The 22,316-nt window shown below is 36.3% G+C and overlaps 4 protein-coding genes across 4 annotated transcripts; all 4 read left to right on the top strand.

Annotated features, from left to right (window-relative positions):
- Positions 1–1,134: 1,134 nt before the first annotated feature.
- Positions 1,135–5,566, top strand: LOC109187488. The gene is made up of 8 exons (XM_019337689.1): positions 1,135–1,341; positions 1,624–2,040; positions 2,118–2,170; positions 2,420–2,457; positions 2,924–3,236; positions 3,535–3,848; positions 4,048–4,697; positions 4,785–5,566. The coding sequence occupies exons 1-8, from the start codon at positions 1,329–1,331 to the stop codon at positions 4,799–4,801; spliced, it is 1,815 nt and encodes a 604-aa protein (XP_019193234.1). The 5' UTR covers positions 1,135–1,328; the 3' UTR covers positions 4,802–5,566.
- Positions 5,567–5,740: 174 nt separating this feature from the next.
- On the top strand, positions 5,741–10,027 carry LOC109187498. Its single transcript, XM_019337698.1, has 8 exons — positions 5,741–6,252; positions 6,389–6,453; positions 6,541–6,639; positions 7,369–7,416; positions 7,561–7,630; positions 7,743–7,814; positions 8,141–8,272; positions 9,624–10,027. Exons 1-8 carry the CDS (start codon positions 6,046–6,048, stop codon positions 9,765–9,767), a joined length of 837 nt encoding a protein of 278 aa, XP_019193243.1. The 5' UTR covers positions 5,741–6,045; the 3' UTR covers positions 9,768–10,027.
- LOC109187487 (protein STRUBBELIG-RECEPTOR FAMILY 7-like) lies at positions 5,755–21,864 on the top strand. The gene is made up of 17 exons (XM_019337688.1): positions 5,755–5,765; positions 16,651–16,759; positions 17,410–17,542; positions 17,655–17,726; positions 17,809–17,874; positions 17,957–18,028; positions 18,131–18,202; positions 18,511–18,582; positions 18,688–18,753; positions 18,837–18,902; positions 18,986–19,275; positions 19,556–19,845; positions 19,960–20,225; positions 20,524–20,656; positions 20,837–20,973; positions 21,082–21,238; positions 21,378–21,864. Exons 2-17 carry the CDS (start codon positions 16,663–16,665, stop codon positions 21,501–21,503), a joined length of 2,115 nt encoding a protein of 704 aa, XP_019193233.1. The 5' UTR covers positions 5,755–5,765; positions 16,651–16,662; the 3' UTR covers positions 21,504–21,864.
- On the top strand, positions 11,095–14,638 carry LOC109187495 (26S protease regulatory subunit 7 homolog A). Its single transcript, XM_019337696.1, has 10 exons — positions 11,095–11,271; positions 11,861–11,942; positions 12,160–12,251; positions 12,337–12,414; positions 12,627–12,688; positions 12,866–13,010; positions 13,186–13,404; positions 13,520–13,701; positions 13,811–13,986; positions 14,221–14,638. Exons 1-10 carry the CDS (start codon positions 11,179–11,181, stop codon positions 14,376–14,378), a joined length of 1,287 nt encoding a protein of 428 aa, XP_019193241.1. The 5' UTR covers positions 11,095–11,178; the 3' UTR covers positions 14,379–14,638.
- Positions 21,865–22,316: the final 452 nt, after the last annotated feature.

Raw genomic sequence — 22,316 nt, 5'->3', positions numbered from 1 at the left:
GTTGAAATTGAAAATCGATGACCAATTTGTGAATTTAACTATAGTCGAGGGACCATTTTGGATATTTACTCTATTAATATTGCGAGATGTAAATATTAGAACAGTATAACGAATAAAATAAAAATGAGAATTCAACGGAGTGAATAATTGCAGCGGCGTGGACAAAATGATGGAGGGGGGAATCATGTCTGAAAGCTTTGTTTGTCATTTTTTTCTAAGGAATTCATTGCCATATTGGCCAATCCCCACCTAAACCCTAGATGTAGGCTGGGTAGGTACCACAGGTTTCACCAATACATTTGAACATGTACAATTTATTTTCCTTTAAAAAGAAAAAGAAAAAAAAAATCATGATAGATTGTAATCCAACAAAGTTTAAATATTGTTAATATCTTTTGATCGACCTTGTTTCATTATGTTTTTTAGTGAAATTTATTTATTTTGTATGGTTTACGAGTCATTACACATGAATATAATTTATTAATTATACACCATTAAATAGTTATTGTGAGTTTTTCTTAAAAAAAAAACAATCCCGTTACTTTTTTATTTACAGTGAAAACTCACCATGGAACTTGCTTGAAGCATGCAGAATTTTGATTTATGAAAAAGTATATTGTCACTATACGAAGGTACACTGTATGAGTAAAGTAGCATTGTGATTTTTATCGTCAAAAGACCATAATGAAGTAAACTAGTTTAGGTTGTTCATACCTATCAAACTCAAAAAATAATGTCAATGTACAACTTCCACGAAGAATCGAATTTAAAAATTTATAGTTACCAAGACAATTATCCGATCAACTTGAATTGGTTATTTCAAGTAATAAATTACCTGTTGTTGGATTTAAATGCACTAAAATGATAAATTTGAGTGTTTAATTACACTTTTTTAAAGTTAGAATCTAAATTCACTTTTAAGTAAAGTTCAAAGATTTCTATTTGACCCTTTTCCTTATAATTTATATATAAATTTAAAATTACATAATTTTATTTCAGCCCCATCATGTAATCAGCCCATCACAAGCGAAGCCCAATTATAAGGGCTCGGAAGCAGGATCCATTGGGCCAAAACATTGGCCTCAGTTAAGTTCGGCCCGTTACTTAAATTTTAGAACAAAATTATCTTCGTCTATCTAAAGCAGTAAAGCTACAGCGTCTATGGCCGTAGCGGTGTTGTCAGAAGTCCAAAACCGATTCTCCGTCGTCTCTCCCGCCACGGTAGTAGCGGAAAACGAACAAGAGAAACTGCATGGAATCTGAAAACCGCTCGGAGATTCCCGGAATACTTGAACTGTCACCATTTTAGTTGACTGGATGAGCTACTGATGCATTTATTAGGTGATTTTTTCCCTCAATTTTGTTCCATTTTATGTTTTACTTTCACTGTGTCCTTCGATTTCTAGTTAGTCTCGTTAAGTTATAGTGCATAGCGAATCGGAATTCTATCTCGAATTGTTCCATTTTATGTTTTCCTTTCACTGTTTTCTTCGATTTCTAGTTAGTCTCGTTAAGTTTTATAGCTCATAGCGAATCGGAATTCTATCTCGAATAGCTTTTGTGCGTTGTTTGTCCTTTTGTTGTCTGACAAAAAAAAATTATATATGTTTTGTCGTTGTGCAGATATTGCTACTGGTTACCGGAACAATGTTTTTGCAGTTACTTCTCAAAAATTATTCTGTAATACTAGATTTGTGTATGGGAAGGATACTGGATTTCCGTCTTCATGGAGATCCTTTTGCATCCCGGGAGAAGCTAAGGGATTGGGCGGCCTTAAGCTGCCCCGGGGTGGGTTAATGATAAGGGCAGTGGCTACTTTTCAGGAAGTGGTAACCAAGTCTAACCAGAGCAGTGAGAAGGATTGCTATGAAGGTTGTGTGAAGTTAAGTATTGAATCAAGAAGCTTAGAGTGCACTGCTATGGAGCAGCAATCTGAGACTGGTAATTCAACTGAATTGGATGAGAGCGTAAGACAGATGAGGGTCCCCAAATCTAACAAAGGGAGAGTTCCTTGGAATAAAGGCAGGAAGCACAGTCCTGGTAATTCTAAATTCTTTATTTTGGCTTTTGTTTTTTAAATTTGTTTTGTTATACTTGATAAGCATGCTCATTTGCAGAAACATTGCAACGGATTAGAGAGAGAACCAGGCTTGCAATGCAGGACCCTAAGGTGATGTCATGTAGCAGTAATGTAATGAATTGATGCAAAATATAAGGAAATAATAATAGTATTAAAGAGGCTGGCATCAAGAACAATTCTGTACAAATCTAATGACACCAGACAATCCAGAATGAGCCAACTCTGGTATCACCACATATCACAAAGTGCATAATCAAAGCACTTAGAATCTTAGATTAACCATTAATACAGGTTGGCTATGCCTTTTTTTTTTTTTACTAATAATTTCAGCTTACACAGGTCAAGATGAAGCTAGCCAACCTTGGGCATGCTCAAAGGTGGGGTGTAACACTAAATTTCTTTTGTTCTTAAAAGCTTTTGTATCATAAATTTGTATTCTAATGTCATAAATCTAATGTCCCCAAGGAATTCATGGCAATTCATATTTTGTTTGTTTAATTTGTCTCATTTTCTTGTACATCCTGGATTAGCACATTCTGCTAACGGTTGACCCTTTTCAAGGATGAGTCTTTGATTAATAGAATTGAGTGTCATGAATAGCATGTATATCATCCATTCCAAACAACAAAAAGATTGGGTTTAGTAGTTCTATCATTTATGGTGTTAGGAAGTGTTAAGGAGAACAATCATGATAGTATGTATTGCTTGTTATTAAGTCTTACCTTGAAATGATTGGTAGCTTGGATGAGCTCTTGTTTGATTGGTTAGTAAAATGCTTATTTGCTTTCCCTCGCCATTTTTGTCCTGACATCGTGAAATCTATGCTTAAAATGATTATGGCAGTGGTGAAACAAGGATGAAAATAGGAGCTAGTATGCAGCTTAATTGGGAAAAACGTCGTAAGAAGCTGATGTTGCAGGAGACTTGCTACTTTGAATGGCAGAATTTATTAGCAGAAGCTTCTAGGAATGGGCTCTTTGGCGAGGAAGAGTTGCAGTGGGGCTCCTACAAGATTTTGAATGAACAGCTGGAGCAGGAATGGCTGCAGAGTGTTCAACAAAGGAAAAAGAAGCCAATGGGCAGCAAGAATCAACCCAAGTCTGCTGAGCAACGGAGGAAGATTTCTGAAGCCATTGCAGCCAAATGGGCGGATCCTGTAAGAACCCATATCACTTAGAAATAGTTGCTCTTACTTGCTAGTACAGCCCATCTGTTATTCATGATTTGATGCTATAATCTTCTGATAAACTGCTTGCATATACAACAAATAAGATTATAAGAAGCATTCGCAAATGTGGGAATTCTTAGTACAGTCTAGGTTGTAATTGTTGTTATTTCTCATTCTCCACCCTCTGCTTGGTGTTAGAAATGGCTCTGCGAACCAACATTAGTGGTAATCCACTCAAATATTTCACACTTGCTTAATTATAACCCTTTATATGTTTTCCAAATAGGAATACCGTAATCGGGTCTGCTCTGCTATCGCTAAACAACGTGGTGTACCTGATGGTGTTGAAAGAAAGAAAAGGAAAAGGCCAAGCAGCAATGGACAGACCAGAAAAAGAAGCCCATCAACGAAGAAAGATGATATAAATGGTCTAGCACTCAATAAACCAAAGAGTCAAACTCAACAAGTTAGGTTGGACAGAAGTAGTATACCAAAATACATGGATCCTTTAGCAAGTTCCAAGCTAGAAATGCTAAAGAATATCAGAACACAGAGAGCAGCGATAGACAACAAGAAGGATGAAGCCTTGGCCAGAGCAAAGTAAGTTCATTCTTGAAGGACACACACTCTAACATCACATGGCCTCATGGTTACTTTTATGTAAAAGATATTCAAGCAAGAAGACAATAACATAACTGCCACATTCTTATCTGCGTCCCATGTTCTTATTTTGCCTGACTAGTATCCTATACAGGATAATTGAAGTTTGATGTGATGTTTTGCCTGATCATATTTTCAGATTATTGATTGCTGAGGCTGAGAAGGCTGCAAAGGCACTTGAGATTGCTGCCACAAAGAGTCCTGTAGCTAAAGCATCCCTTATTGAAAGCAGGGAGCTCATTGCAGAAGCAATTCGTTACATTGAGTCCATAGATATAGGAGATGTCTATTCTGTTGAAAATGGCACAGAGTATTCACTCACTCCAACTGAACCAGCTAGTGTTGATGACATGACACTGACAAAACTTGAAACTTTGGAGGAAGTTGACCAAAGAAAATCAAACAGAGCCCATGCATTACTGCCTAATGGTGATGGCATTCACAACTTCAAGTCTACTGGGAAACACTTGCACCCTTTACTTAATGGTAAAGGCGCAGCCTTTTTGTCAAGCTTGAGTGATTATGATTCACTTGGCTGCAAGGAAAAACTGGGCCTAACGTTTTCCAGTAATATGGCTCCATTAGCAGCCGATGCTGGGTTAAGGAAGTTGGACACTGCAGAAGAAGTAGACGGTGATCACAAGAGAAGTGAGGTCGAAGAAGGTAAGCAGAAGCCATGGCCAAATGGATTTACATCTCAGCCCATAAGTAACCCGCCTCCCCCGGCTAAGCCAACAGCAGTATCCAAGAAATGGGTTCGTGGGCGGTTCGTAGAAGCAGCTGAGGAAGGTTAGATCCCTTATTTATTTTAGTGTTAATTGTCTTGTAATATGTATACACTGAACGATCAAGTCTCACTGATCTATTGTAATACAGATGGGGGAGAGAAATGAGGTGTAAAATTCCATGATTTTGATGCTTGAAAGATGAAGTTTTTACAGTATGATTGCATCCAACAAAACGAAAATGCTTGTCTGCGTCAGGAATCAAGATGTGTTTGAACTGGACTCGGGTGAAATCACTTTCCCGTTTTTGAGTTGGTCGTCGACTGCATTCTCCACCTCTTTCCTCTTCTTCTCCTTGTCTTCCTTGCCTCTCTCAACCTCCATTTCCACCTGCTCCTTCTGCGAAACACCATCAAACTTATTTTACTTGAAGGAGGTATAACTGAAGAGTCTATGAAACCAAAGAGAAAAACAACTTACGTCGACGACATCACGGACTGGGATCTTAGTTCCATGCACGGCGGAGCGGTTGGATGCTTTGTCCGCTATCAGCCGCAGCCCCCCGCGGCGGAGGAGGACCATGCTGCTACTTGTGCCCTTCATTGCCCACCACATTCTCGGTGTCCCAACTGCCTCCATCTTTTCTTTCTCCGATTAAAGAAAGAGAAGAGCTATGCGGAATGAGGTGGAAGAAACATCGTGGCTCCCTTTCATCATTCCACGTGTCTCCAGCCGTATCTGTTGCATTCCTCCGCCGCTTCCAGGAGTCCAAACGCACCGTACAGCACCGCAAATCTATTGGATCAAACTAGACGTTCACAATTATTCACAATTATTATTTAATGGTGTAAAATTTTACTCATGTATAATAGTGTTGAAAAAATCTTGTGTCTAATAAGTAATAAGTTTGATTGAAAAGATTTAAGAATTAAATTTGTGATATTTTAATAAAAATTATGTTTTACGAAGTATTTATTTCAGGACTGAATTACAGATTTTAGAGTTTTTTTTGGGGAATGAGGAGATTGATACAGTATATTTTAAAGTTTTTTTTTTTTTTTTTAATTGTATTCAAAAATAAAAATAAAATTGGTGAGAGCAAAAAATAATACGACTTGGTGTGGAATGGTGAGTGTAGACTGCCGAGGTTAAAGCCGCCTGGGACCGCCTCTTTCCTCCCTCCATTTTTGTCCGATTAGTGCTTCAGTGAGTAGTGACTTGAGCAGCATTTGCTTCCTCGGAGGCGTTTCGCGGCGGATTTCCACCGATATATACACACGATTCTCCATACTTCTCTATACCTTCTCCACATTTTCACGCCTCTGGTCCACCATTAATTAATTTATTATAGTCCTTCCTCCTCGCTTAGCTCCCCGCTCGTTGAAAAATCCGGCGATAAACCGTTAGAATCGATGGTGAGAGCTCGGTTAATAGTGTTTCCGATCAGAGGCAGGAACTGGTGCTTCAGCCGATCGGTTGACCCGGGCTCCGCATGCGACGCACAGTCTGCCAACACTCCCTCGACGCTCAATGAGCTCTGGACCAGGATCTCCAACCCCGCCAAGGATAAGCCTACCGCCTCTAAGATTGAACTCGCCATCGATTTTGCTACAACTAAGGTCTTACATTTTTGCTTTTTTAAGTATTGTGTATTGCTTTAGAGTTATTTTCCTTCTTAAGCGCTTTTGCGGATGTGTAAGTTCGTACGTGTTAGTGTGGAGTTTTTGACTGACTTTTTTTCTGTGTTGATTTCAGATGAGCAATCAGTGGAGTCATTTGGAAAAGGCACCGCCTGGGAGTTTGAAGAGCAAAATTCATGGGTAAATCAACTTCTGTTTACAACTGTTGCCTCTGTAAATCTGCAATTGCTACAGTACTATTTATGAGTTTGTAATTCCTGGCGTTAGGTTGGGCTTGCGGCTGCTGTCTAGAGTTAAGCCTTCCGAGATCTTCTTGAAATCCATTTCCAAGGAGGTCAATCAAGTAGAAATCACCTATCCATCTAGGTATGCTTCTCTTTAATTTATTTTGATTGTTTGTTGTTTATACTTTGCTGATAGCTTTGGAAGAAAAAAAGATCATTGATGTCTACGATATCTCAGTGAGCTATGGTTTGGAATGCTGTTTCTCTAAAGAGTGAATTTGAGAATGGTTTGCTAATTTATTTCTGTCCATTTTGGGAGGGAAGATTATTTATTTATTTATTATTATGGAGTATTTTTTTGAAAAGTTCCAAGTTTTCTGTATAGTTCTATAGTGCATGTGTACAGTGTTGTCTTTGAAGTTCTGTTTGTATATTTCCCCTTTGTATATTTCCCCTGCTTTTCCCCCAATTGAACTTTAGTATGGTGGCTTAGCTTGTTTCACTTGAATGCACATGCTGAAGGAAAAGGAATTCAGAAATGAAGTGGTCTGTTTACCATGTGCATATCAATAGATATAACTTAAGGACACAAGGACTATTTTGGGGAGCATTAGCTACATTGATGAGAGTGGAATCGTGTGTATTTACTATGGGTGCATTTGGTTCAAACATCAGAATTCGAAGCAAATACTTGGTAGTAAATGGGAATGAGAATCGATATGTGTGTGTGTGTGCATGAATGGATACCTTTTCGCTTGAAAGCTTGTGTGTGTATCAAACTACCAACGCATAGCTTATAGATTAGCAATGTATTCCATTCTTATTCACATGGCTTATGCTGAAGAGTTAGTATATATTTTAAAATTTGCAGTTTAAATGGTCGACTAGTTCGTCGAAGGCTAAGACACATTGCCTTCAGGTAATGTGAAATGTTTTGCTTGTCTTCTTTTCAATAGTATTTTGGTGAATCATAATTACCATGAATTTACTTTAATTTAATATGGTGATTATGGAATACTCCTGAATGTTTTTTTTAACTAAAATTTTATCCCTGGATTGTTAGGGGAGCAGTTATTCACAAGCAGTACTTGTACGGATCGGCTGTTTTGCTTCCATTGTCGTCAGTCTTTATGGTATTCTAATCACCTGTGTGGAATGTCTAGAAATTTTTTTGTTTGTTTACGTCAATTTGACAAGTAGTCTTTTCTACATATTGAGAGTGTTCTCCATTTTCATTCTTTATAGGTGCTACCTTTGCCTAACATCCCTTTCTTTTGGATCCTGTTCCGCACATACTCTCACTGGAGAGCTTTGAAGGTGAGCAAATCTTCTTTAGGAATGCTGACAAGTAAAACTTATCTGAACTTGATGTCTTCGGAACATTTTGAAGTCATGAAATATCCTGGTGATGAAATATAGGTGTAGCCTATACACCTTGCTATCAAAAAGATAGAATTGTCCTTAATAAACTAATATTAACTACTCCTTTTATATTTCTGGTGGAAACTAGTACTTATCTCGGCTCCAAGTTTATTAATTTACTGAAGCTTAGCAATGTTGCTTGCAGTTACTTTCTCTTTCCTGTGTGTTTAGAGCTATTGTAATTTCGCTTTCTGATGAAACTGGTTGGTTTGTTCTTTCAGGGGAGTGAGAAACTTCTTGAATTAGTTACAGATTGCCCAACCAAACAAAATTTCAATGAAAAAACTGCAAATGAGAACAGAAGTATGAAAGCCCATTCAAAAGAAAATTGCAATAACCTAAGATCTCCATGGGTAAGAATTTCCAATTGATCTTTACATAAATTCTACTCTAATGCCAAGCCTGAAGTCTTACATTCGTTGCTAACCTTGCACCAAACTTCTGATCCTTAGAATTAAAGGCCCTGTTTGGTAAAATGGCTGTTAGCTGATATCTGTTAGCTGTTAGCTGATTGTGTTAATTTGAGGGTATAAATAGTTGATAACATTAGCTGATTATAAAAAAAGTGTTTGGTAAATTAGCTGTTAGCTGATAGCTGTTTGGTATAATTTCTTTTCTCAAAAAGCTAATTGAAAAAGTTGCTTGGAGTAGCTTTTTGTATTTTAGCCTTTTGGAGTTGCAAAAGCTAATTAACCAAACATTTATATTGATATTTTAACTAAATCAAATAATTAATAGTGATCAAATAAGCCAAAATTGGCCTATAGGCCAATTTTTTACCAAACAGGACCAAAATAAAAAATATTTTCCAGTGCTACAGGCAAGACAAGATAAGTTTGCTATGTTTCCTGCAGCTTATTATGAAGATGTTGTATGACATAATCTTATTACCTGCTAGAAATAGACATGCTCTTGGAAACAAAGTTTAGACTTTTTGCCTTAAGGTGATCTAACTTTAATGAAAATTCTCAAGGACCAAGGTCTGAGATCAACGTAGTGGAGATAAAGCAACATCTTGGGTAAGGAGTAGCACCATCGGCTATCTAGCTTGTGAAGTACTGAAGCCAAATAACTAAATGTTTGGTCACTATGTTTTTTTGGTCAAGCCATGAGGTGTCCTGAGCAGACCCTAATTGTAGGAGACACCTTTAAGCTCGTACCATACTCAGACTAATCCCCATTCGCACCGCCCCGGCCCAATTAAGGGCAAAGTGCTGGTCAAAATGCCAGATTGGTTTTTCCATACGAGAGGGGGTTCGAACTCCCGACCTCTCTTAAGGGATGAGGTGCACTGCCACTCACGCCAACCAAGTTGGTTTGTTTGGTCACTATGTTGATGCCATTTTGACATGGTTATGAAAGACACTGAAGAAATTCTGAAATCAGGACATTAAGTTGAGCTAAAATAGGGAACTAGAACAAGGAAATACCAGGTTAATAATATTGCTAAGTGGGTGATAATCAATAATGAAATGTAAAATGATTGACAAGCATTCGGTATATGAATTGTTTAGAAATTTTCCTCCAAAGTTTCCGAGTTGGATAATCGGAGTTGGAAAAGTATGAAGCTCTTCATTTCCAAATGTTATACCAATTCCTTCCTATCAGTACTTTGATCATTGTATTGGCTGTTGTAGATGTATATGAATCCTTCATCATTGATGATAGATTATGCTTGATGAACTCTATTGACGGTATGGACAGGTTTTAGTCCCATCAGTGGAACTTCAGAAACTTCTTAACCTTGGAGATGCAGCGGATGGTCTAAGCGAGAGCATGATATCTGCAATATGCCAAAGATATAATTTGAACTTGATGGAAGTTGTTAAATATCGGCATTCACTTTAGCAGGAAACATTTCTGTCATTAGCTGCCATAGATTTCATATTGGTCTTCAAAGCAGATTTGATTTTCTTAGTGAATGTTTCACACAGCTCAAATCAAAGGGCAATGGACTTCTTTTGAAGAAAGGTTTTAGCAGTTGGTATCAGGACATTAGACTCTTTCAATCTTTGATCTTTGTGCTTATGTTAATGTGTCAATAGTTGTTGCCACAAATAGATGTTTTTTTTTTCTGGATTAATAAATGAAATTTCTACTGTGTTTTTTTTTTTTTTGTTTTTTTTTTTTGTTTTTTTTTGGTGGTTTTTTTATTATTATTATTTAATTTTTATTTTTTTTATTTCTTTGGTACGGTTTCTAATGTGTAATTTAATTTGATTTTTGACATTGATAGTTACATTAGATTTATATTGATTTTTTTTCCCACTATTTATTGCTTTATTATACAAATAATTCATTTGATTAAGAAGTATTGTTATAGTGATTAGTAAGGGTGCAAATTTAATTTGAGTTTGGTGAAATTCTAGCAAGCTAGTTAAATAATCATGTCAAGTTAAATTTTAGTCAGCTAATTAAATAATTGTGACGAGTTTGGGGTTAAATTTTATATCATAATCTACGAGCAACTTTCTCATAATCCCTCTATTAGCACTTTTTCAATCCAGGGAAGAGGTTGACAAATATATATTAAAAATATACTTTTTTTTTTTTTAGTTCACACAACGCTGTATAAATAATTGTCCATGTAAAATTGTAAACACTCAGTATGTAAATTGTGTATTTTAGACTTGAGTTCACCTTATAAGGTAGATTCAGATCATAATTTGCCCAGCTTCTTTGGTATGTTTTCTAAAGTCTAATTTAGAGAGATATTGTTTAAATTTAAACTCAATTCGAGTCATTTACATGACAAATTATACTATGGATCAGGGTTTATCTTGTAAAAATAACCTTCAGATTTTGTATCTATAGTTGACATATTTTATACCTGTAGACCTGTAGTTGATAGTTTTGTACATGTAGCTATTATATTATGTGTCAGCAATTATCAAGTCAGATTTTGTATCTATAGTTGACACATTTTGTACCTCAGTTGATAGTTTATATATCTATAACTATCATATTATGTGTCAAGAATTATCAAGTTATTTGTTTACATATACAGAAGTTATTTGTATCAAGATTTATAATGCACTATGAACTCTGGTCCATGGTATAACAATTGCATTTATACTAGGCTTTGTTTTGGGCCTGGGTTCGTTATTTTGGCCCAATCGAGGCGGTATAATTGGACAGGAATACAGGATACTATTTAATGGTCGTCCATTAAGAACTTCAGCAGCTTGTTCTCCAAACTTTCTCAACTCTGCGATTGTTAGGAGGAAGAAGAGAAGAAGAAGAAAGGAATCTCGGAAGCATGGCACCCGCCCGGGATGTGGAGGATGAGATCAAGGACGAGAAGAACCCTAGGCCGCTCGATGAGGACGATATTGCTCTCCTTAAGACATATGTATTGCTCTTCTAAACGCTAATTATTTGTTCTTATGTGTGTTGTTACCAGACCTATTGGTTGCGCTGCTAAACAGATTTTGTATGTAGTATGCGTTTACTGGAAAGCCGTCCTAAGAGTACCTTTTTTCCCATGATTTGGTGTATCATATGCGGTATGCAAAATCTGAGCTGGTAGCTAGGGTATTTTTTGGGTGGAATTATTGTGATCTAGGGTTTGGATGCATGTTTAGTTTGAATCCTACCCAATTTTGGGCTCGCATTAGGGCGTGAAGCATGCTTTTTGAAGTTCATTGATAATTTTTAGCTGGAAGCTTTCGGTGTTGGAACTTTAAGTTAGCTTTCTGGTAATATACTATTAATCTAGGGCATTGATGTGTGCCTCTTGGCTTTCAGTAGCTTAGGTGGTCTGCTACTTCAGAACTGGTAGAGTCAGTATGATACTTTTTTACAGAATGACATCTAGATTTGGTGTACTATAGAAGTATTATCCCTCAGTTATTTTGTGTTAATATCTGTGTTTCATTAAAATGATTAAATTGCCTTTGTAACTTAGTAACTAGCTTTGATATTTAAATGATTTTCTGCAGGGTCTGGGACCTTATTCAACAAGCATAAAGAAAGCTGAAAAGGAAATCAAGGAAATGGCTAAAAAGATTAATGATTTATGTGGTATGTTTCTGGTCTTAGTCTAAATATTTTTCCTATACAATGTGTGTTTCATGGTTCCTGTACATACAATATGAGAATATATCAATAGCTTTTGGTTGCTTGTTGGGGTGGATCATTGCTTGGAGTGAGTGAGAAGGAAACTTATAGCAGCGATTTCCTATTGCTTTTCTGGGGTTTTTATTATATAACTATGCAAATAATTTTTATGTTGCTCTAGGTATTAAGGAATCTGACACTGGCTTAGCTGCACCAAGCCAATGGGATTTGGTTTCTGATAAGCAAATGATGCAGGAGGAGCAACCCCTTCAGGTTTGTCTATTGGGAAGATTTGAACATGGTTCTTTTATCACTCACATACTTTGTGTTAAAGCTATAATTTGGTGCTTGTGGACAGGTGGCAAGATGTACAAAAATAATCAGTCCTAATACTGAAGATGCAAAATATGTGATAAATGTGAAGCAAATAGCAAAGGTATGCTGGCTTTCCTTTTACTGATCGCTGTCTGTATGCACTAGTGCACTACGCAATATATGGAATTCAATTTTTTATTTTTTTATTTTTTTTTTTTTTTACTTTTACTTTTGTATTTTAATGAGTAACTGGACAAATTGTATATGCTAATGAGTAAGCAAGGACAAAGTCTCACCTGGTTGATTGATTTCACACCGTTTTTATTCTCGCAGTTTGTTGTTGGATTGGGTGACAAAGTTTCACCAACTGATATTGAAGAGGGCATGCGAGTTGGGTATGTTCTCTTCCCCCCTCCGTTGTGCTATTCTAAAGCACTGGGTGATTGATGTCTCACTGCCTGTATGCAGGGCAGACATTAAATGAATGTTTCTAAGTTACTACTGGGATTGAATCGTGAGATAGGGAACCTGCTACTTTTTTGTGATTTAAATTTATTTTGGTATATTTGCAGAGTTGATCGGAATAAATATCAAATCCAGATTCCTTTGCCTCCCAAAATTGATCCAAGTGTCACCATGATGACAGTTGAGGAAAAGCCTGATGTGACCTACAATGATGTTGGTGGATGCAAGGAACAAATTGAAAAGATGCGAGAGGTATTCTTCTAAATTCTAATTAGCTTCTTATTTATGCCACTTTCTGTATTTTGACACTTTTGATGTAGCACTTCAAATTTCTTTTATTTTCATTTTCTCTTATTCAATTACTTTTCCCACTATGACCTTTGAGAAGTGATTTTTTTTGTATTGGTATTTTGGATGTTAATGTTAGGTGGTTGAACTGCCAATGCTCCACCCAGAAAAGTTTGTGAAGCTCGGAATTGACCCACCTAAGGGTGTTCTTTGCTATGGTCCTCCTGGAACAGGGAAAACACTACTGGCTAGGGCAGTGGCTAATAGAACAGATGCTTGTTTTATCCGTGTCATTGGTAGTGAACTAGTCCAGAAATATGTTGGTGAAGGAGCTCGGATGGTTCGCGAACTCTTTCAGGTTAAAAGGAATTCTTGTTATGATGTAACTGAAGGAAGTTATTTTTCTGCCATTACTTGGGTTTCTGTCTTTCTGAATAGTTTTGTTGTTTTTGTTTTTTTGGCATATATCACAGATGGCACGCTCTAAAAAGGCTTGCATTGTGTTCTTTGACGAAGTAGATGCTATTGGGGGAGCACGATTTGATGATGGTGTAGGGGGAGACAATGAAGTTCAACGAACTATGCTTGAAATTGTGAACCAGCTTGATGGCTTTGATGCACGTGGGAATATTAAAGTACTCATGGCAACAAATAGGTATGTCTGCCTTGCAGCTTTAGGACATAGTTCATAGTTCTCACCATAACCTAACTACGGAGTACAGTTTTGCAACAAGCTTGTGACATCATCTTATTATTTCTTTCAGACCTGACACCCTTGATCCAGCACTACTGCGTCCTGGACGGTTGGATCGCAAAGTCGAGTTTGGTTTGCCTGATCTGGAAAGCAGGACACAGATTTTCAAGATTCACACGAGGACAATGAACTGTGAAAGAGACATCCGTTTTGAACTTCTAGCCCGTCTTTGTCCCAACTCTACCGGTAAGGTTTCCCATGTTTTATTTGCTTTATCTGTCCATGAAACAAGATTACCAGTAATCAGTGGTAAATATGAGCCTAGTGAATCTGCTCTCATTATCAGATAGAATTGTTTACTGAAACAGCAAGGAAGAAGTACCATAAAATAATGCTTGACCTTGTCCCTGACAGATTTACAGTATGAACATTTAACAATTCTGATACTTTAAACAACTTTTGTGGATCTCTTTGATTTAGGAGCTGACATAAGAAGTGTTTGCACCGAGGCTGGAATGTACGCAATTCGAGCACGAAGAAAGACTGTTACAGAGAAGGACTTTCTAGATGCCGTCAACAAAGTCATCAAAGGGTACCAGAAATTCAGTGCCACTCCAAAATACATGGTCTACAATTGATCCTTCCTGCTGGTTTTTGTCACTTCTCATAAAAGAAATGAAGGGTTCTGGTCTGGTTCCAACTTGAAACTTATTAGCTGCATAGCTGTCCCCAGACTTGTGCCAGTTCCCTCCCATAACAACTTGCAGTTACCTCTGAGTCTATCTGTTTCTGCAGTTTTTATATTCAGAAGCTCCATGTGTGAAGTCTCAACATTTCTTAACTTTTCTTGAATTCATTGGATCTTCATTTTAAGACATGCTTATCAAGTTTATAAATTTATAGATAGTGTGGAAATTGTTTTTAAAATCACTGAAGGTGTAGTTGAAACATCATAGGAGAGGTTGCACTGTTCTTAAGCAACCAAATTCTACCATAAATAAATAAAATATTCCCATCACATATCCCACCAATTTGTCGGTTTGGTCAAACAAAATGCCAAATTTCACCGAAAATCCACTGCTGTCATCTATCGTATACACATTAATTTCTGGTCAAAATACAGAAATATGAATAAATTTAGAATGAGTGATAAAAATAGGAAGGTTTTAAAAAGTGGACAATTTAAATAAAAATTCATTTGGATATGCTTTTCTGTTAGAAGTCTAAGTCCTAAATGAGTTTTTTGAAAACATTTTTATTTTATAATTGGCAACGTAAAAAGCAAGTGATACTCGCGTTTTTTGTACTATACGAGAAATTTCAATATCATGATTTATTTATGTATATTGAGTAAATCTTATTAATATGTACTTTAGGAATTAAAATTATTAATAATTTGACTATGATAATAATTATGGAACTAAATCTTTAATTAAGTTTCTAATTGTTGAACGAAAATAAAAAAGAAAACCTATCAAATTAATCAGTCAATTACATACATCATGCTATATTACTCCTAAGATTCCCATTTTTCCGAATTAATGTTGTTAATTAGTAGCTGTCAAATAACAACTTTGGTTTGAATCAATCATTTGAGGATGATTATATTGGCACGTGTTGGTTTATTTTATTTACTAATCAAGCAACTAAAGTCTAATGGTACTCGGGTTGGACTTCCATTTGGAAGGTTGTGAGTTCGAGCCTCAGTAGAGGTATTATTAGCTCTTTGTGTTTCAGTAAGTTGAGAAAGTATATGAACAGATACTACAATGTAATAGAGCTAGTAGCATTAAAAAAAAAAAGTCTTTTGCATTAGTATGAGCTCCGAGATTTCAAAATGGTCATTTTATTTGATTTTTTCCTACTTTTTTTTTTATTAAACGTTTAATTTATAAAAGATAAGGATTTCTTTTCCTTTAATTTTTTTAATTAAGTATTATAATGCTATATCAAATATTAACTCTTTATTCACTATCTACTTATATTGATAACGTATATCGTGTGTCATGATCTAAGTTTACAAGCTTAGTCCAACTTTTCAAATGCATAGATTGATATCGTTTTGGTAGTGAATTATTACTATATAAATGCAGATCTTATCTATCTCTGACAAATGCGAATTGAATTGAAATAAATTTAATAGATTTGACGGAAGTAATCAATGAATTTTAAAAAATTACTAAAAAAATTTAGTATCTTACAAACGCGGGATGAAACATATTAATTCATACTACGTAATAAATAATGAATAAAAATAGTTTTATTGTCCCGAAAGAGATAATCTCTCCATGTCTTTTTATGTTGAGCTGGATGCATATCATCCTTTGTGATCAAAATACTGATTTTAGTGAAAGTTATATATCCGATACGGGTAGTAGATTACGGATCGATCTTTCTTTCTCGTCCTATAAAGATCTTCTTAAAAAGGAAAATCGAATTATAGATGCCATTTTCCGAAAGCAAATCTATCATTTGTTACAGATTTACAGCGACATTATCGCTGTACATTTTCTGTAATTCCATGCTCTACGTATTTTACTGCCATGTCTACGTGTTGTTACCATCGTTGTTTTCTGGATTTGGTGAAACTTATTAGCCTCTGAAATATATATATAATAATAAAGAAATCAGGAAGAGAATTCCGCGTCGTGGAATCTTCTGGTGGATCGTAGCTGCCAGGCTGCCAGCTTTTTTTGTTAGAAAATGGGGTGTGGATATGCTACACGGGATTAACCCCTTCCACCTGTTCGACGTAAGGTTATTAGTGAAAGTGATGTGCAGACATTAAATTACACACTTTACTTTCTGGGTTTGCATATACCTTGGATTTAAGAAAGGGAAAAGCTCTGACAAAGCCTTTCTGTTCCCTATCTGGAACTGGTTTGGGTCTGGTGAAAGAAGAAGAAGAAGAAGAAGAAGAAGATGATGGGGGAGGCATCTGCGGCGATTGCGGCGCTTCTCATTGGCATTCTGGTTAATGGGCTGAGCTCAGCTAATGCTGATACAGATCCAAGTGACGGTTAGTTCTTTTTCTTCAATCTACTGCACTTTTGGACTCTATAGTGCGTGTTGGATTTGGAGATGATGAGTAAAGATGCCAATTTTTTGTTATGATGTCTGTATATGTGATGTGAAATGGATTAATATAAACTGAGATAGTGAGATTTAACAGTCCATACTTTTCTGGATGGGCAGGCAACTCTAAGAGAGAGTTCAGAGTGGTGATCTCTTGTGAACAAATGCATTTTTAGTATCTTGTTTGTGGGTTATCATTCTTGGATGCATATTTTGATACTGACAAGGAAAAATCTGCATGATTTTCACTGGCAAATCATTAGTCCAACAGCTGAATTTGTTTGTGAGCTGTGTCATATTATTCTGAATCAAATGATGGGTGGTACACATTTGATGGATATAATAAATGATTCAAAATATATTTTTTCTTTAAAATTCGTGTTTCCAACTTAGAACAGTTTGCCACTTGCTTTGTTTCTAACTATGAAAAATTCAATATTTCATACTCTAGTCTGATAGTTGTTGAACATTTCTGATCATGATGATCAGGGAATAGTAAGATGAAAGTAAAACTATTCAGAAATGCCATTGCTTCAAAATGTTTAGGCATACAACAAATAATAACATTTATTACTTGTGTTTTTGAATTTCCAGCCTCTGTCCTAAGGGGTATGTTTACCAGCCTGAATTCACCAGCTCAGCTAACAAACTGGAAAGCAAATGATGGTGACCCCTGTGGAGAATCCTGGAAGGGCATATCTTGCTCGGGCAACAAAGTAACTGAAATGTGATCATCTTTTCCCTTCATATCATCCTGCATTTTGCCTTGACTTTGAAAAACCATGTATTTTAGCTCTTGCCCCTAATACTTAGTTCTCAATTTATTATTTTTTTTCCAGCAAAATTTCAAATCTAGGACTCACTGGAAATATGGGATTCCAATTGGATCAACTGAAATCTGTAACCAACTTGTAAGACAACTGGAATCAATTATGTGCTAGATGTTGTGGTTTTTTAGACTTGTATACATGATGGTTTCTTGGGATTTTTCAGTGATATAAGTAACAACAATCTTGGGAACCAGTTACCTTATCAGCTTCCTCCAAATGTGCAGAGACTGTAAGCTTCATATCTGCATATTTGTTCAGCTCTCCTTTTATGAACATGTCTCTTGCTGCTTAACAATCTTTTTACAATGCAGAAATCTTGCTAATTGTGGTTTTAACGGTCAACTCCCTTTTTCCATTTCACAAATGACTTCTCTTCAATATTTGTAAGTCAATTGCACTGATCACGCTTTTTCCACTTTTGATTGCAAACTTTGATTTGGAATTTTGTTTTTGCAACTTATACTTATTCTTCTTTCCAATTGTAGAGATGTGAGTCACAATCAAATTCAGGGCCAATTGAACGATATGTTTGGATCTCTTTCTTCTCTCTCAACAATGTAAGACTGAGACTTTCATCTGGATTCTTTCTGAATTAGTTTTACTTTCATCTTACTGAGATCTAAATGAGAAATCTTCCCAGAAATTCATGGCATGATGTACCATACTAGCTTTTAATGAAATAAGGAACTATTGATAAGGAAATAGTTCCTACAAGTTCTTGGGGTAATTAGTTTAGAAATCTAAGTGATTGGTGTACCTTATCTCTTCTGAATAAGTATTATACTACCCTTGGTGTACCTTATCTCTTCTGCTTGCCATGAAATTTCTCTGAACGCCCCAACCTAATACTTTTTTTTTATTTCAGGGATTTGTCTTTCAATTCTATGGCGGGTAATCTTCCTCAAAGTTTTGCATCACTTACAAGTTTGAGCAACATGTAAGTACATACAGTTTTTTTTTTTTTTTTTTTTTTTTTTTTTTTTAAATCTTTATTTGTATTTCATTCAAATAATGTTCACATTGGCACATTCTCATTGTGTAGGAATTTGCAGAGCAACCAGTTTACTGGGACCATTGATGTCCTCGCAAATCTACCCCTTGATAAGCTGTGAGTTGTATATATTTTTTCCTTTGATACACAATTAAATGAAATAGTTGAAATGCTTTAATGACATTTACTGTTTATTCCAGGAATGTTGAGAACAACCATTTTACCGGCTGGATTCCTCAGCAGCTGAAAAGCATAAATAGTTTACAGTGAGTGTTTCAGACTGTATTACACTAATTGTTATTTCTGGAAAGAATCTTTAGTCAGGTCTGATTCACAATTTTTGTAACAGAACGGACGGTAATACATGGAACTCGGGGCCTGCACCCCCACCCCCTCCTGGCACACCACCTGCAAACAAGCCCAATAGAAATCGCCAATCTGGAAGCGGTGCGTCAAATGACAGTGATGGTGGTGGGAAATCTGGTATAGGTGGTGGTGCTATTGCTGGAATTGTAATATCCATTTTAGTTATTGGAGCAATAGTAGCTTTCTTTGTTATGAAGAGAAGATCAAGAAGGAAATCAACTGATATAGAAAAAAGTGAAAATGAGATGTTTTCTCCTCTTGCTTCGAAACAAGGTATTGTGTTGTCTTTTGAGCCAAAACTTTATTTTAGATTTTATTCCTTTCTCTGTTGATCATCACTGGTAGATCACTGTACGGATCTTAATGATAGAAATGCTTGAAAAAAAATTTCCTACTTGTAAAACACAATTAATGGATTGGAAGATGTATGTGAGTAATTGATGGTATATTTAACACAAATATATGTTACCTTAATTGTGTTTAACTTCTTTGTGTTCTATTTAGCAATTATGCTCTTTACATAATCTTCTGTTTTCAACCATTTGCCAAACAGAGATGAAATCTCTTGAAACTTCCTCCACAATGAGCACAGAAACGTTTGAGACTCCTGCTGCTGTCAATCTAAGACCTCTAAGAGCTCCACCTGTCGAGTTTCGCTTAGATGAATATGATGCATCACCCAAACCCATTGCTCCCCCCAAGAAAATCAATACAGCGCGGATAAGTGCTACTCAGTATTCTATTGCAGACTTGCAGATTGCTACAGATAGCTTCAGTGCTGAAAATCTTCTTGGTGAGGGATCAATAGGTCGTGTTTACCGGGCTCAATTTGAAGATGGGAAGGTAATTTATTCTCATGTATCCAATGTGGCTTTTGGAGCAAGAGTTGTTTGCCTCCCAATTAGGAATCTATATATCATCACCAATTGCACTTCTTCACATACGATATTGTTGCAGGTTCGTGTTGTAAAGAAAATTAATTCTTCTGCTGTCCAATACCCTGAAGATTTTCTGGATGTGGTTTCTACAACATCTCAGCTGCATCATGCAAATGTCACCGAGCTTGTAGGATACTGTTCAGAGCATGGACAGTATCTACTGATTTTCGAATTCCACAAAAATGGTTCTTTGCATGATTTCCTTCATCTCTCAGATGAGTACACCAAGCCACTAACTTGGAACAGCAGAGTTAAGATAGCATTGGGGACAGCACGTGCATTGGAGTAAGTTCAGATTCATTTATAATTCCATAAATGCTGATTAATTTTCTAGTTATCTCTTCAATACTTGAAAGTCATTTTGCTGGTCATATTCAGTAGTCTGAATCATGAGCAAACCTGCAAGCAAACTTAAAACTATGTCAGTAGTATACATATTGTAATTCTTGCATCGCTTTGGCTTTAAGACACTGAAACTATAATACACAAAAATTTGGAGCTATACCCTATAGAAGGCTAATAATTTCTATTTCCTATACATACATTTACCTGCAAGCTTATTTAAGCACCGTACTCTTTGCAGGTATCTACATGAAGCTTGCTCACCTTCAGTGGTTCATAAAAATTTTACTTCTTCCAACATTTTACTTGATTCGGAGCTCAATCCTCATCTATCAGACTCTGGATTAGCAAGCCTTATACCAGATGAAGATCAGGTTGGTGATTTGACTATTTGAATCCTAGATACATTGCAAAGTGTTTCTATAGGATCTATTTTCCATAGTTTGGATCATTTTCTGGTTATGACCCATCTTCAGTTCAGTAAAATTGCATGAGTGCTGCTGTGTATTTGACTATAATGATTCCAATTTTTTAAACCGTTGAAATTTCTGCAGGCTTTGAACCATAATTCAGGGTCTGGTTATGGTGCACCTGAGGTTTCCATGTCCGGGCAGTATACCATAAAGAGCGACGTGTATAGTTTTGGGGTGGTCATGTTGGAACTTATTACTGGAAGAAAGCCATTCGATAGGTAACGTTATTTGAGCTTCTGGTACTTCATTTCAAAAATACACGCACAGACAAGAAAACAATCTACATATGACGGTTTTTCTGATTGTTTATCTTTTTGCTGACATAGCTCAAGGCCAAGACCCGAGCAATCTTTAGTTCGATGGGCGACACCTCAGCTCCATGACATTGATGCACTGTCTAAGATGGTTGATCCAGCACTTGAAGGACTTTATCCAGTCAAATCCCTCTCCCGCTTTGCTGATGTGATTGCTCTCTGTGTCCAGGTATTACTTTGAGCTGAAACTAAACCAAATTGGCAACTCTATGCTAATCAGTAATCATAACATTTTAGTCGAATCCATCACACTTTTCTGCCTACTTCATTCCACCATCTTCTCACGGCTCTCTGTAATGCCATGACAGTCGGAACCTGAGTTCAGGCCTCCCATGTCAGAAGTCGTTGAGGCCTTGGTTCGGTTGGTGCAACGAGCAAACATGAGCAAGAGGACAACCGCACCACTAGGCAACGACAGTGCAGATGCCGAGTAATCCAAGCCCTTAGATTCAACGGTTCAGATGATGCCTCTGTAACATCTCTTCAAGTGAAAGGTTCTCTTTCTTTGTTCCCCTGCACTGCTGCTACTGGCTCTGCTACATCATACTGCTTACTGGATTCCATGAGAGCTGTTCATAGCTTGCTGCATTCTTTCATTATTTATTTCTCATCGTTTCAACCTTACATGGAATGAAAGATTTCCTCCTGTTCTTTGTGCCTTGATCAAATAATTTGGAACAGAGCATTTACAATAGTGGAAGATTTGGCTACATAATGATGCATTATGCATATCCACAATGTACAACTCATCTTTTCTTACCATACATAAAAATGTTGCAGTTGTTAGCCTGTCAATTATTGTCTTTGTTCCTATCAATCTTTTTAGCAATGAACACGTTAGTCATGACTCATGAATCAACAAGTAGACAGTGATGATGCACAGCCTCACAAACCCCAACTACTTACATAAAATGAATCTATATATATTATTAATTTCTTTCATGTTAATGTTAATACGGGATAATTATGTATGGTATATCTAATTATATTGTGTATTGACAGCACTTAGTGTTGGTAATTAAAACACCTTATTAGGACTCTATAAAATGAGGTTTTAGCTCTTAAATCATTCTGAAACGTCAAATTAACCTGAGAATTCAGAGCCTTGAATAACGCTGAAATATTGAAAGTAAATTCCTTGAATTAAGGGCATTAATTACAAATGGATCTTATAAGAAGAATAATTTTCGAAATAAATTATAAAGACGATATCCTAAAAGGCTAAAACTGGATTAGGATCCTACAAC

Source organism: Ipomoea nil, unplaced genomic scaffold (assembly GCF_001879475.1).
Source record: "Ipomoea nil cultivar Tokyo-kokei standard unplaced genomic scaffold, Asagao_1.1 scaffold1421, whole genome shotgun sequence".
In the NCBI taxonomy this organism is placed as follows: Eukaryota; Viridiplantae; Streptophyta; class Magnoliopsida; order Solanales; family Convolvulaceae; genus Ipomoea; species Ipomoea nil.
Note: the sequence above shows the minus strand (reverse complement) of the source record. Positions and strands in the feature narration are given on the sequence as shown.

Bases quoted from the DNA above. Each gene is read 5' to 3' on its own strand.
- LOC109187488 (XM_019337689.1), top strand. The intron at 2,171-2,419 runs GTGATGTCATGT...CAGCTTACACAG, and splicing joins TTGCAATGCAGGACCCTAAG to GTCAAGATGAAGCTAGCCAA. The intron at 2,458-2,923 runs GTGGGGTGTAAC...TGATTATGGCAG, and splicing joins AACCTTGGGCATGCTCAAAG to TGGTGAAACAAGGATGAAAA.
- LOC109187498 (XM_019337698.1), top strand. From the start codon at position 6,046: ATGGTGAGAGCTCGGTTAATAGTGTTTCCGATCAGAGGCAGGAACTGG. The intron at 7,417-7,560 runs GTAATGTGAAAT...CTGGATTGTTAG, and splicing joins CTAAGACACATTGCCTTCAG to GGGAGCAGTTATTCACAAGC. The intron at 7,631-7,742 runs GTATTCTAATCA...CATTCTTTATAG, and splicing joins CATTGTCGTCAGTCTTTATG to GTGCTACCTTTGCCTAACAT.
- LOC109187495 (XM_019337696.1), top strand. From the start codon at position 11,179: ATGGCACCCGCCCGGGATGTGGAGGATGAGATCAAGGACGAGAAGAAC. The intron at 11,943-12,159 runs GTATGTTTCTGG...ATGTTGCTCTAG, and splicing joins AAAGATTAATGATTTATGTG to GTATTAAGGAATCTGACACT. The intron at 13,987-14,220 runs GTAAGGTTTCCC...TCTTTGATTTAG, and splicing joins TCTTTGTCCCAACTCTACCG to GAGCTGACATAAGAAGTGTT.
- LOC109187487 (XM_019337688.1), top strand. From the start codon at position 16,663: ATGATGGGGGAGGCATCTGCGGCGATTGCGGCGCTTCTCATTGGCATT. The intron at 18,029-18,130 runs GTAAGTCAATTG...TTCCAATTGTAG, and splicing joins ATGACTTCTCTTCAATATTT to AGATGTGAGTCACAATCAAA. The intron at 18,583-18,687 runs GTAAGTACATAC...CTCATTGTGTAG, and splicing joins CTTACAAGTTTGAGCAACAT to GAATTTGCAGAGCAACCAGT.